The following is a 15,475-nucleotide window of genomic DNA, read 5'->3' on the forward strand; positions in this document are numbered from 1 at the left end:
GGATTCAAGATCGAGATAACAGAACAGCCCAAGATTAATTATATAATTTAATCAGCCTAAAGCACACTAGAAACTACAATATATACAATAGGGAATCTACAGAATATACATATGTCAGAGTACAGTTACAGATAAAGCATGGTTTACAAACAGGCATACACAGTTCCAGCAGTTACCTTGTGCGTCTGGCCACAGGGGGGCGCTGTAGACCAGGTTTCCAGGATCTTTCCCACAGATGTTTCCTACACGTGACCCCCGGCGAAAGAACACTGGAAAATGGCCGAAGTAGGGTTATCAACCTGGGCAAATCCAGGTCCCCTCCTACCTTAGTGACCTCAGAGGGAGCACTGCTCCACCCCTGGCTGGAGTTATGGACAATATCCACAACATGGAATATGGGCCATAACTTTGCCTGGGAGCGTCGTAGGCGGACGCCAACGCTCTCATTGTGACAGTTATGAATTTAGCTACAGAACGAGAGGACTCATGACTTGTCTACTAGTTCCCCATTGGCTGATATCACGCCTGGGGTACTTCCCAATGTCCTACTCCCATAAAAAAGGTGTGCCAGCATCGTCCGCATGCAGAGACACCATTTTTATGGTTGCCATATTTATCGGAAATATGGCTTGCGAGATATGAACCATATTTTACTGGAGTCGTTCTGTCTGGATACTTCCAAGCTTGCTAATTAGATAGCAGCCCCTACCACAGGGTCACGGCAGGGAGTCATCCTGTGTCCATTGTTCCCACATCATCTAATCTCCATATCACAGGAGATGGCCATGGGATGTGTTGCTAGGATGTGACACCTTCCAAGATGTTGGACATTGAGAACAAGAAGGGAGGGGGCACGGCCATGGAGTGATGAGGGCGATTATGACTGGAAATCATAATTCCTCTTCATATCCCAGGATTTGCCTCACACCTCCCCCCTTTTGAGGGCGCTAGGGGGCAGCACACTCCGGTGTTCCCCCGTGCGCCCGTCCGCGACCTCTCCTTGTCGGGACAGCCCGTCTGCGTTACCGTGGTCCCGGCCCCTTTTGTGGCGAATGGTGAAGTTGTATTGCTGGAGCGCAAGGCTCCATCGCAACAATCGCCCATTCGTCCCAGAGACGGTGTGCAACCAGCTGAGGGGATTGTGGTCCGTCTCCACGATGAAGTGGCGCCCGTATAGATAGGGTTGCAGACGCTGCAGGGCCCACACTATGGCCAGGCACTCCTTTTCCATCGTGGAATAGGCCACTTCCCTTGGTAACAGCTTCCTGCTCAGGTACAAGACTGGGTGCTCTTGGCTCGCAGAGTCCACCTGGCTGAGCACCGCACCGAGGCCGAAGTCACTGGCGTCGGTCTGTACTACAAACGGCCGCGTGAAGTCGGCTGCCTGTAGCACGGGCGGGCTGGACAGGGCGTCCTTTAGGGCCCGGAAGGCTGTCTCGCAGTCCATTGTCCAATCGACTGCAGAGGGCAGCTTCTTCTTGGTGAGGTCCGTCAAGGGCTTTGCCAGGCTACTATAGCATGGAACAAACCTCCTATAGTACCCAGCGGTCCCCAAGAAGGACATCACCTGCTTCTTGGTCCTGGGGGTGGGCCAGGACGCGATGGCCTCCACTTTATCAGGCTCGGGCTTCAGTGTTCTCCCGCCTACCCGGTGACCGAGGTACTGGACCTCGCTCATGGCCAGCTGACACTTTCCCGGCTTGATGGTCAAACCTGCCTGGTGGATCCGCCTGAGCACCTGTGCTAGATGCTCTAGGTGATCTTCCCAGGTGGGACTGAAGACGGCAATGTCATCCAGGTACGCGGCCGCGTACCCTTCAAGTCCCTTGAGCAGGGTGTTGACCATCCGCTGGAAGGTGGCAGGGGCATTCCTCATCCCGAATGGCATCACCGTGGACTCGTACAGTCCAAATGGGGTAATAAAGGCAGAGCGTTCCCTGGCCTTGCGAGTCAGGGGGATCTGCCAATATCCCCGGCTCAGGTCCATGATGGTCAGGTACTGAGCCCCGGCCAACTGATCGAGCAGGTCATCGATGCGTGGCATTGGGTACGCATCGGCGGCCGTGACAGCATTGAGCCCCCTGTAGTCCACGCAGAACCGAGTGGTTCGGTCCTTCTTAGGGACGAGGACTACAGGCGAGGCCCAAGCGCTGTTGGATGCCTGGATCACCCCCAGCTTCAGCATCTCGTCAATCTCCTGGCGCATGTGTTGCTGCACCTCCAGGGAGACCCGATATGCTGAACGCCGGATCGGGGGATGATCCCCAGTGTCCACGTGATGGACAGCCAAGTCAGTCCTTCCGGGCTGGTTGGTAAACAACCCCCAGAAGGGGTGTAGGGTGGCCCACAGCTGGGACCGTTGGTCCTCCAAGAGCTGGTGGCCAACCTCCACATCCTCAATGGATCCGCCTGCCCTAATCTGGGCTAGCATATCCAAGAGGGTTTCCGCTTCTCCCTCCTCGGGCAGGTTGCACACGGGGAGCGCACATGCCTCCCGCTCATGATGTGCCTTCATCATGTTCACATGGAAGGGCTTCCGCCTTCCACGGGCAGGGTCCAGGGTGACCAGGTACGTCACAGGGTTGAGCTGCTGGTACACGAGGTATGGGCCTTCCCAGGCTGCCTGAAGCTTGTCCTGTGGTACGGGGACCAGTACCCACACCTTTTGACCCACTTGGTAGGTCCTCTCACAAGCGTTCTGGTCGTACCAACGCTTCTGATCGGCCTGGGCTTGAGCCATATTGTCGTGTACCAGTTGCGTCAAGGCCTGCATTTTGTCCCGGAAGCGCATGACATACTCGATAACCGACACTCCAGGGGTGGCCAAATCCCCTTCCCAAGCCTCTTTCACCAGAGCCAGGGGGCCCCGCACACGTCGCCCGTACAGGAGCTCAAACGGTGAGAATCCTGTTGAGGCCTGTGGAACCTCCCGGTAAGCAAATAACAGGTGTGGGAGATACCGCTCCCAGTCACGCCCATGGGAGTCGACCAACATCTTAAGCATCTGCTTTAAGGTGCCATTAAACCGCTCGCACAGGCCATTAGTCTGTGGATGGTACGGGCTGGCCACCAGATGTCGCACCTGGACTTGCTTACAGAGGGCCTCCATCAGCTGGGACATGAATTGGGTCCCCCGGTCAGTGAGCATTTCCTGGGGAAAACCCACTCGGGAGAAAATCTCCAGCAATGCGGTGGCCACCTTGTCAGCCCGAATGGACGACAAGGCCACTGCTTCTGGGTACCGGGTGGCATAGTCCACTACCGTTAGTATGAAGCGTTTCCCGGAGCTGCTGGGGATGGCCAGCGGGCCGACCAGATCCACAGCCACCCTCCTGAAAGGCTCATCGATGATTGGCAGAGATACCAGTGGGGCTTTGGGGTGTGGCCCCGCCTTCCCCACTCTCTGACAGGTTTCACACGAACGGCAGTAGGCAACCACATCGGCCCCCATTTTTGGCCAGTAGAAATGCTGGTTTAACCTGGCCTTGGTCTTAGCGATCCCTAGGTGTCCGGCCATCGGAATCTCATGTGCGATCCGCAACAACTCCGTCCGGAACGGATAGGGTACCACCAACTGTCGGTCCCTGGGCCACGCCTCCGGTGAACCCTGCTGGACCGTGACCCGGTACAGCCGTCCTTGGTCCCAGACCACTCGCTCCGGGTCCGAGTCCGAGGGAGGCTGTGCCGCCTGCTCCTTTAGAGCTTTCAGGCTGTCGTCAGCTTCTAACGCTGCCTGAAACCCCTGACTAGATGTGGCCAGAATCGACGAGACTGTCACATCTTCGGTCAGTACCCCGGGACCTGTGTCCTGGCCTCCACCTGACTCGGCTGCCACTTGGTCAGAAGGGGAAGAGCTATCGGACCTCCGGGAGGCCCCTTGGCTTCCAGCACTCCCACTGCGGGTGACAGCGGCCACAGCCGCTGCGACCGTGGGTCGTGCCTGCTCCTCCTCCGTTCCTGACCAAGTCGCCGGTTCAGGCAGACCTACCTGGCTTCCTGACACCCCGGTTGTGGGGGAACCCTGCACTGAGATCTTACCTGGGAGCACTTCCTCTCCGGGACCGGCCCCAATCTCACCTGCCTGTTCCCCCCCTGCAGCAACAGAACCCCGCTGTGAAATCTCTGGGGACCCCACATTTGCTGTGGTAGCCCCCACCCCACACACTGGTCCTCCCCCTGCAGCACCCTGCTCTCTGCTTATCCCTGCAGAGGGCAACAGATCCCAGCTCACAGGCTGATTACTTGTAGAGGCATTGTCACACCTTTCTCTGACCCCCTCCCCTGTCACAGCTGCAGCTGTGTGTGTGTCTATGCAAGCAGAAAAATCAGAGTTCACTCCCTCCTCCCTTACATCATTCATGGAGAACACATTAACATTGTCCGGAGGCATGTCAGTACTGGCTGAAGGGTCAGCCCTTGGGGGGGGCCCAAACTGGGAGGTTATCTGCCCCAAATCTGTCCCAAGTAGCACGTTTGCGGGGATCCGATCAGTTACCCCCACCTCTCTCACCCCTCGCCCTGCGCCCCAGTCCACATAAATGCCAGCAACAGGCAGCGCCGGGTCAATGCCTCCAATCCCGGAGACAGCGAGGGTTTTTCCAGGTATCAAGTCTTGGGGGGACACCATCTCAGGCCGCACCAGAGTCACCTCCGAGGCGCTGTCTCGCAGTCCTATGGTCACAGACCGGCCGACGGTGACAGGTTGGAAGCTGTCCAGGGACCTACCACCACCCCCACCCACACAATACACCTTGGGCGGCCCTTGGGACGGGGACGGAGCCGGGGCCTTGGGACGCTGAGGGCACATGGCCTTGAAGTGTCCAGGTAGGTTGCACTGGTGGCACCGTCTTGGCTCTGCCACGGGCCTGGAGAGGGGAGTTGAGGGGGACACCCCCTGCAGTCTAGGGGCAGGTGGGGCAGTCGTAGAATTCATCTTACCCCCTCTCCAGGTGCTGCTGGTGGCTGCTCTCCTGGCCTCAGGAGCCCGATTGTTGGTGTAGTCATCGGCCAGGGCAGCTGTAGCCGTGGACCCCTTTGGCTTCTGGTCTCGGATGAACTGGCGAAGATCCTCAGGGCAGTTCCACAAGAGTTGCTCTGTGATTACCAAGTCTAGAATCTCTGGTCCGGTGGTAAGCTGCAGGCCTTGGGTCCAGTGGTCGGCAGCTCGGGCAAGTGCCCGCCGGTGGTCAGCCCAGGAGTCCTTTGGTCCCTTCTGCAGCGTCCGGAACTTCTTGCGGTAGGACTCCGGAGTGAGGTTGTACTGTTGGATCAGGGCCCGCTTGATGGTGTCGTAGCCCTGATCTGCCTCAGTAGGCAAGTCCCCAAGGATTTCCAGGGCCTTACCCCTTAAACGGGGGGTCAGGTATTTGGCCCACTGGTCCTTGTCCAGATGGTGCTGCAAGCAAGTCCGTTCAAAAGCAGTCAGGAAAGAGTCCAAGTCTCCATCCTTCTCCAGCACTGGGAAGTCCTCAACACGGACCTTTGGAAGTTTGGTGTCTTGAAGGTCACGTGTGGCTGATGAGGGCCGGAGCTGAGCTAGCTGCAGCTGGTGGTCACGCTCTGCCTGTTGCTGTCGCTCTTCACGTGCTGCTTGCCGCTCCGCAGCCTCACGCACTGCTTGCCGCTCCGCAGCCTCAGCGTCACGCGCTGCCTGTCGCTCACGCTCGGCCATGAGTATCTCGTAGGTATCCCGGTCTCCAGCCATAAGCCTGGCCAAGGCAGCTTGAAGGAGGGCCTCTGCACCTCTCAGGCCGGAGGGATTGGCAAGTGGTGATCTGCGGCACGCTGCAGAGCCAGGTGATTCACTGTCCATTTCAGAGCGGAGGACTGGCATCTGGCTCGTTGAGGACCCTTGGGCGAGCTCCTCCTCATTTTGTCCAGCAGTGCCAGGTTGTGCAATGTCCTCTGCAGAGCTGTTCTCTGGCGTCGGGCTCTTGGAGGGCTCGTGGACAACCTCCTCATCGTCTCTGGCCTGAGCATCGGCCATTCCTTTGGCTTTGCTCCTGGTGCCATCAGCCATTCTTGCAGACTTTTGGTCACTGACACAGAACTGACACCTGATGCACCCACACACCTTACAGTATCTGCACTCTGACACTCTAGTGTTGGTCTGGTCTGAAGACCCCAGCAGCCACAGCTGCTGCAGGCAGTCTTTAGTGTCTGGGAGTATGGGTCTCACACTCACACACACTATTATCTCGATCCCACCGCTATGCCACCAATATGTCACGAACCACCGGGGGGGTCACTCAGAAATCCCCCGCGCTGGCTACCAGTACGTCACAATCGGGGGGTAACAAGTGGGGGTCACCCCTCCTTTATACCTCCCGACCGACAGACAGAGCACGTGACGCGCTCTCTAGCGCCCCTCTTATAGTCAGGCCAATTATGGAATTGCCCGACAATAAGCAAGGAGGCCGCTATACTACTTATGCCGATTATTGAAGGGTCCCCGGTGAGAGTAGGGTATATATTCCCCCGACCTCCGCGGGCGGAATATATAAAACCTCCCCGAATCTCACTGGCCTCCCCACAATAATCCTTGGCACAATTCGCTGCCACCAACCGCTTCACGGTAACTATTAGCCGAACACACAGACGTGGGATTCAAGATCGAGATAACAGAACAGCCCAAGATTAATTATATAATTTAATCAGCCTAAAGCACACTAGAAACTACAATATATACAATAGGGAATCTACAGAATATACATATGTCAGAGTACAGTTACAGATAAAGCATGGTTTACAAACAGGCATACACAGTTCCAGCAGTTACCTTGTGCGTCTGGCCACAGGGGGGCGCTGTAGACCAGGTTTCCAGGATCTTTCCCACAGATGTTTCCTACACGTGACCCCCGGCGAAAGAACACTGGAAAATGGCCGAAGTAGGGTTATCAACCTGGGCAAATCCAGGTCCCCTCCTACCTTAGTGACCTCAGAGGGAGCACTGCTCCACCCCTGGCTGGAGTTATGGACAATATCCACAACATGGAATATGGGCCATAACTTTGCCTGGGAGCGTCGTAGGCGGACGCCAACGCTCTCATTGTGACAGTTATGAATTTAGCTACAGAACGAGAGGACTCATGACTTGTCTACTAGTTCCCCATTGGCTGATATCACGCCTGGGGTACTTCCCAATGTCCTACTCCCATAAAAAAGGTGTGCCAGCATCGTCCGCATGCAGAGACACCATTTTTATGGTTGCCATATTTATCGGAAATATGGCTTGCGAGATATGAACCATATTTTACTGGAGTCGTTCTGTCTGGATACTTCCAAGCTTGCTAATTAGATAGCAGCCCCTACCACAGGGTCACGGCAGGGAGTCATCCTGTGTCCATTGTTCCCACATCATCTAATCTCCATATCACAGGAGATGGCCATGGGATGTGTTGCTAGGATGTGACACCTTCCAAGATGTTGGACATTGAGAACAAGAAGGGAGGGGGCACGGCCATGGAGTGATGAGGGCGATTATGACTGGAAATCATAATTCCTCTTCATATCCCAGGATTTGCCTCACAACACCGAATTATCACAATATAGCTCTTGCCCATGCAATTTACAGTTATACCCTCATCACAATTCTGCTCTGCCTGTCCATCTTGCGTTATATTGGCTTTCAACAGTAGTCAGTTCAGCTTTTATTAGATGCATGGAGATAGGATAAAAGAGAATTGCTTTACTGTAAGGTGAGCGGTACAAGTAGTAAGATCAGGGGGGTTCTTCTCTTTATGTGAAGTTTCACTTTGTTTTATTAGATGATTAAAGGCATAATAGCCCTTGTGCCCATTTGACATTAATACAATATGCCCCCTTGAATTTATTTTTCCTGATCAGCCTCAGCACTGCATTTGTACAGGGACTGTCTAAAGAAGGTAAAGGTTTTTTTTTTACCCTGCACTTTAAAATACAAAATCCTAATAATTTGCACACTGTGAGGATTCAGCTCTGCTTGTTGGTTCAAGCAATCTGCACATGACCACCCATGCAATTTGCAAACTTGCAGTCATGATCAGACTAGCTTCTTTTCTTGCATTTTTCAATGTTTTTTTGAGAAAAGAAGCTAGTTGGCACCATCACTAGAAGTATTTAAATCGCATTTGAGCAATCGTGGGACAACCACCTTAACCAACAAGCTGAGCTGCATCCTAACGGTGTGTATATTATACATTAAGATTATGCACACTACAGCGCTCTAAGAAAATTTGCTGTAGACTGAAACCCCTTTTAAACCTCCCACATTAATTAAAGGTATCCAAACTTACAAATATCAACAAGGAACGACCCTCTGCCTAATGTGTATGGCGGCCTAATGACAATCCTTCAACAGATAAGTCCGTCAATGTGAATTTTAACTCCGTAGCTTTTTGTTCTCAAGCAGATGAGCCGCCTCCAGTGCTGTCTGAAAGCGGCTTTCTCTGTTACACCCCCATTGAGAACACAACTTTGGAAAATGTATTTGTACGGGGGAGGTCACGTATATGGCCAGATCAGTGCTACATTCCCACAATTGTGTCCCTATTTACATCTGTGTAAAATGGACCAAGTTTTATGCATCATCTATTTTGCATCCATATTCCATCTGTTTTTTGGGGGGGAGTTTTGTCATCCACTCTATAAAGCTGAAACTTTAGTTTAGTTATCCACTGACTCTTAACAATGAAATAGTGAAAAACTATGTGGGTCCTTAAAACAAGGATGAAAAACTGAAGACATCCTTGAATGGAAGAATTCAAGGATGTCTTCAGTTTTTCATCCGTGTTTTACGGACCCACATAGATCTAATCCCGAATCTGATCTAATGAGAACGTGGATCGGATACGAGGATCCAGTTATAAAATGGATGGCTCGAAAGATTCAGCCTCCTTAGTAACTTTAAAGTTAACCTCACAAAGTCAGAAGCCTTAAATATTTCGCTCTCTCAGGAGGACGTTACAAGGGCAAGAGACAACTTCCCATTTAAATGGCGACCTTCCACCATCAAATACTTGGGCATCCACATACCGACAGACATCTCGAAGCTCTACACACTCAATTACCTACCACTGCTAGAGAGCACAATCAAAAACTTTAAATCTTACGGGGGTCTAAAATTATCATGGATGGGTAGAATGAATGTGGTGAAAATGGACATTCTGCCACGTTTTCTATATTATTTTCAGACTATCCCCATTTCCCCCCCCTCCAGCTTCTTTTGTAGCCTTCAATCAGCCATCATTCGTTTCGTGTGGGGTAGGTTGAAGCCTAGAATCAATCTCCGCACCCTGACCCTCCCTAGGGCACTGGGTGGGGCCGGTCTCCCCAATTTTAGGGGCTACATGCAGGCTGCGGCCATGTCCCGCCTGGTGGACTGGCATTTTAACAAGGTCTCCAAGCAGTGGATACAGGTGGAGCAGGAGGGGCTGGAGATACCACTTCATCATCTTCCATGGCTGCCTATCACTGACCTCTCTGAGGTGGGTTCATACTCAGACTTCACCAAAGACACTCTTAGGGTCTGGCATACAATATCCAATAAGTTATCCCCTACACAACATATTGGTCCTCTCACGCCTTTATTCTCCACTCCATCGTTCCGCCCAGGATATCAACAAAGAAGCTTTCTCGGCTGGAGGGCAGAGGAGGACACCCGGTTGGGGAGCATCCTGATTGATGGCAAGGTTCCGTCCCTCCAATTTTTTCAAGCTCAGCATCTGGGCGGGGGAAGGAAGTGGTTGGAATTTCTCCAGCTGCAGGCCTTTGTATCCGCGCTGGGGTCCAGTGGCCGAGTTCGAGACACATACAACGCCATTGAAAAACTGTTTACGAAAAAAGATCAGCCTGAACGCCCGGTTTCTCAGCTGTACAGCATTCTCAATGAAATTGGGACCTCAGGCAAACGAGGCTACCAGTTGGCTTGGGAAAGTGAGCTGAAACAACATATCTCACCAGCTGAATGGGAAAAATGCTTTTTATTCACACATAAATTATCAGCTACGTGCGCCACACAGGAGAAAAATTTTAAAATCTTGACGAGATGGTACCAATTTCCAGCTAAGCTTCATTCAATATTCCCTACGGTGTCAGCAATGTGTTGGAGATGTGAACGGGAGGTTGGCACAATGACTCACATTTGGTGGGAATGTGAAGGAATACAGCAGTTCTGGCAAAAAGTACTCTCGAACTACCATCTCATAACTGGGAAAACAGTTGAGAACTGTCCCAAGATAACACTCCTCTCCGTCTTACCTCACGCTATCACATATCATAAGCGAGATATTCTGCGGTTCTGCCTTGCGGCGGCACGCTCCACCATTCCTAGATACTGGAAAACTTCCACAATCCCTCCTATTTCCGAGTGGTACATGGAGATGGCAAATATTTGTAGGATGGAGGAGCTTGCTGCCGAGGGCGCAGACACCAGAGATAAATTTTACAGGACCTGGAAGGATTGGATAATGTTTAGGGATTCACCTGACTTCCATAAACTGTTTTGAGATGTAGACCTCAGAGGAACCCCCTCCCCCCCCTTCCTCCCCCTCTCCATCTCCTTTCTTTCTCCCCATCTCTTCCCCATTTTCCTCTCATCTCCTTCTGCTTTCTCCTCCATATCCTTTTCCTTTCTTATTCTTTCAAACTCTTTCTGCCTATGGTATTTTCTCCTGATCTTATACTGGAATAATGAGAGATATGTATATATTATTTTATAAATATTTTTGTTGTTTCATTCATAACTTTAATGGCTCCGGTCAGCAAGTTTTTTCCATTGAGCGAGGGAATACTAAAGTATTAACTTACTAGGCTTGCTTGATCCCCGCTTCTAAATTTGAAACTTGACATTTCTACTCCTGAGCTTGCTTCTCTTAATACTAGCAGTCTGAACATCGGCATAATCTTTAAATTTTTGAAGTTTTGAATAAGAATACGTTCTTTGCCTATATTCTCTGAATTTCAATTCTGGTACTGCAAATCCACGAACTTGTTGTGTTCATCATTACATACGCTTCAAAGGTTTTGAAAATGCCTAAGAATCGATATGCTGCTTGTACGGGACACCGGCAGGCTGCTCTCTGCAGATTGCTTTCTTTGCATAACTTGTTATATGACTCTATGTTGGTTTTTTTTTGTAATCCTGATAACTTCCAATAAAAATAGATTGAACATAAAATGGATGGCTCAATGAAGCTCATAGTCGGTGTGCTGTCCATTTAAAAAAACAACCATCAAGCAGACGAGTACAATAGATGTATGAATGCAGGCGGGCTTTACACGTTGCGACATCGCTAGCATCAGCTAGCGATGCCGAGCGTGATAGCACCCGCCCCCGTCGCACATGCGAGATGTGGTGATTGCTGCCGTAGCGAACATTATCTCTACGGCAGCTTCACACACACATACCTGCTCGGCGACGTCGCTATGACGCCGAACGCACCTCCCCCTTGAAGGAGGGATAGTTCGGCAGTCACAGCGACGTCGCCGAGCAGGTATGTGCGTGTGAAGCTGCTGTAGTGATAATGTTCGCTACGGTAGCAATCACCACATATTGCATGTGCGACGTCACCGCAACGTCACTAATCGGCCGGCCAATAGAAGTGGAGGGGCGGAGATGAACGGGACATAACATCCCGCCCACCATGCTTTCTTCCGCATTGCCGTCAGGATGCAGGTAAGGAGATGTTTGTCGCTCCTGCGGGTTTACACACAGCGATGTGTGGAGCTGCAGGAACGACAAACAACATCGTACCTGCGGTCGACCCGACATTATGGAAATGAATGACTCTACACAGATCACCGATTTTCGACGCTTTTGCGATCGTTTATCGTCGCACCTAGGATTTACACGCTGCGATGTCGCTACCGGCGCCAGATGTGCGTCACTCACGACGTAACCCCGACAATATTTTGGAAGCGATGTCGCAACGTGTAAAGCCCCCCTTAGGGCTAGAATAAGACCTTCAAAAATGTGAACCATTTATTAGGTTAATCCTATCAAAGTATATCAGTGATATTACACCATTCAGTGACTTCATATTATAAGCAGGCTTAAGATTTGTCTCAGACACATTTTTGTATGTACACAGTGAATGTGTACTATGTATTCTTCCTTTTTGATCTCCACAGATCCCGACTGGGCCAGCCTGAATCTCGGAGCTCTAATGTGCATAGAATGTTCTGGGATTCATCGCAACCTGGGGACTCATCTTTCCCGCGTCCGATCTTTGGACCTTGACGACTGGCCGCCTGAGTTAATAAAAGTCATGTCTGCCATTGGAAATGAGCTGGCGAACAGTATATGGGAAGGAAGCAGTCAAGGCCACGTCAAGCCATGTTCAGAAAGCCCCAGGTCAGTGTCATTATTAAAGAACAGAGAAAGAAGTATTGCCAGTTAATTTCACAGAACTTTTCTGTTATTATCAGTAGCTATTATCATTTTATCACTATGTACTGTATGTAAATATATTATTTAAGCAGCAGACTTATAGCCCAGGCCATGCTTTCCTGGAAATTTCAGCATTCAAATAGCCTCTTAATAGTGGAAGGGGACAGGAACTCTAGTGTCACCTATTGGAAGTAGAAAAACTAAATGTCAGTATGGACCTTCTAAAAGGGTCTTACTACATGACTTAGGATGAGCAGCTAAGCCAGAAGATCCATTTACAGACACATGCTTCTGGGTTGTTGCCCCTCATCAGTGCAAAGAAAGAACTGGTTTGGCTAGGTGACAAGGCCATTTAAAGAATTGATATTGACTTTTAGGATTGCACTAACATTCCTATCCTCTCTTTCTAAGGAAACTATTGGCATATTTGTGCACACTCAGCTGTGTTGCTCAAAGAAATTAAGGGAACACTTAAGCATTACAGTACAACTTGCTAGTCGGTTAAATGAAACCTGTCCCCTGTTCATGCTGCATGACTGCTACTGAATCCCCGCATATTTTAGTCTGAAATGTTGTGGCATTTCAGGGAGAACATGGTTTGAAATGCCAACTTGGGACTATGCATCTCTGCGGACTAGTCCGAGACCAATCCCTGATGGCTTCTGCGCTCCAAGCACTGAAATACTGACAGGTCTTTTTCTATGTATGTGGATAGGGAGACAGCAGTCAGTCACGGAAAGTGGGGAAGGGGTAAGCTGCAGGGGAGCGGCTTTGGACTAATGAGCCGAATGTCATAGTCCCAAGCTGGCTTTTCATAATATGTCTCTGAAACGCTGCCACATTTCAGACTAAAACATAAATGGATGCAATAGCGGTGCCGGGCTGCTTACCGTGGTGTGGACAGCGTGAATCGGGTGACAGGTTCCCTTTAAATTGCAGAGTTATCAATCTGCCCATTTAGGAGACATGAATGATTGTGAATCAATTTAACTTACTTTGTTGCAATTGAAAGTGACGACAGCAGCACTGGAGAGTCAACAGCAAGGGGACCCCCAAATGAGAATGGTTTTGAAAGTGGTGGCAATAGACTGTATGCATTACATAACAAATGATTGTTCGGCTCCAATTATACGTAGGAATGCGTCTCTGGCAGCAGGTTATTTCCAACAGGCCACTTCCTTCTTGTCCTCCTTAAGGGTGCTTTACACGAGATGATCTATCGTCCGATAGATCATCAGGGTCACGGTTTTTGTGATGCACATCCGGCATTGCTTGCGACTTCGGGCTGTGTGACACCTCCGAGCGACGCAGTATCGCTCACAAATCGTGGCACACACCGCACCGTATGACACCCCGGGAACGATGAACAGCAGCTTACCTCCGTCCCGCGGCACCCGCCGGCAATGCGGAAGGAAGGAGGTGGGCGGGATGTTTACGTCCCGGTCATCTTCGCCCCTCCGCTTCTATTGGCCGGCCGCTGTGTGACGTCGCTTTGACGCCGAACGTCCCTCCCCCTTCAGGAAGAGGATGTTCGCTGCCCACAGCGACATCGCACAGCAGGTAAGTGTGTGTGACGGGGGTTAACGAGTTTGTGCACCACGGGCAACTAATTGCCTGTGACGCACAAACGACGGGGGCGGGTACGATCGATCGTGAAATTGCACGATAGATCGTACCGTGTAAAGCGGGCTTTATTTGTAGGGGGAGAGTCGGGAGACTCCCATACACATTAGACTATTTGCTGATATCAGAGCGTTCAGCTGACTATAGTTTCACGTGTATGGGAGGCTTTTGCCATTTGCTAATGTCCTTGCCACTACTGATGCGGTGCCTACAGGCCATTCAGCATGCACAGATAGTCCAGCTCCTCCAAGATGGCACAATCCTATGTGTTGTCTCGAGAGAAAAGCCTCCACTCTGCAGCAGGACACGTTTCTGCTCCTTTGTTCCTAGGAGGAGCACTTCCAGAACCCTATAATATGACCTCCATATGTGCCAGATGCCATGAGATGGGACCTATGCCCAGAGCCCAGCTCTGTGCAGCTGATATAGTATTTGACACAGTGCACCAGAATTGGCAGGTCCACCACTGGCGCTCAGTTCTCTTCACAGATGAGAGCAGGTTCACTCCGCGCACATGTAAAAGCATCTGGAGATGCCGTGCTGAATATCGTGCTGCCTGCAACATCATCCAGCATGACCAGTTTGGTGGTGGATCAGTGATAGTCTGGGGAGGCTGATCCATGGTGTGTCACACAAGCCTCCATGATGGCAGAGTAAATACTCAGATCCATTATCATTATTATTTACTAGAAGGTGGCCCGATTCTACGCATCGGGTATTCTAGAATTTACGTATTGTGTAGTTCATGTATGATTTTTGTTATATATATATATATATATATATATATATATATATATATATAGATATATATATATATATAGATGTTGTTGTGTGTAGTTACCAAGTGTTTGTGTAGGGCGCTGTACATGTTCTGGGTGTTGTCTGGGTGGGGCGGGGGGTGAGAGCGGTGTTGTATGTGTGTTGCGTTGTTTGTGGAGCGCTGTGTGTCTGTAGCGTTGTATGTGTGTTGCGCGGTTTGTGTGTGTGTGGTGTGTTTTGGGGGGAGGTATGTTGTGTGCAATGTGTGTGTTGTGCGGTATGTGCGTATATTTGTGTGTGCAACGTTGTCTGTGTGTGTGGGTGTCTGTGTAGGGCAGTTGTTTGTGGTTCCCAGTGTGTGTGTGGTGTGTTGTGCAGTGCGCGCGCGTGTGTGTGTGTGTTGGGGGGAGGTGTGCACTTCCCATCGTGCTCCATCCCCCATGCAGCGCACTCCCCATCGTGCTCCATCCCCATGCAGCGCACTCCCCATCGTGCTCCATCCCCTATGCTGCGCACCCCCCATCGTGCTCCATCTCCCATGCTGCGCACTCCCAAACGTGCTCCATCCGCCATGCTGCGCACTCCCCATCGTGCTCCATCCCCATGCAGCGCACTCCCCATCGTGCTCCATCCCCTATGCTGCGCACCCCCCATCGTGCTCCATCTCCCATGCTGCGCACTCCCAAACGTGCTCCATCCGCCATGCTGCGCACTCCCAAACGTGCT

The 15,475-nt window shown here is 51.0% G+C and overlaps 1 protein-coding gene across 4 annotated transcripts in view; it reads left to right on the plus strand.

Moving 5' to 3' along the window:
* AGAP1 (ArfGAP with GTPase domain, ankyrin repeat and PH domain 1) overlaps window positions 1-15,475 on the plus strand; it is a 578,830-nt gene that overhangs the window by 525,078 nt on the left and 38,277 nt on the right. For all 4 annotated transcript variants that reach the window (XM_075317477.1, XM_075317478.1, XM_075317475.1 and 1 more), the window contains one exon: window positions 12,109-12,331. In XM_075317477.1, coding sequence (XP_075173592.1) covers window positions 12,109-12,331 — 223 coding nt within the window. The remainder of the gene's footprint in view (window positions 1-12,108; window positions 12,332-15,475) is intronic.

This window comes from Anomaloglossus baeobatrachus, chromosome 7 (genome assembly GCF_048569485.1).
Source record: "Anomaloglossus baeobatrachus isolate aAnoBae1 chromosome 7, aAnoBae1.hap1, whole genome shotgun sequence".
Taxonomy (NCBI): Eukaryota; Metazoa; Chordata; class Amphibia; order Anura; family Aromobatidae; genus Anomaloglossus; species Anomaloglossus baeobatrachus.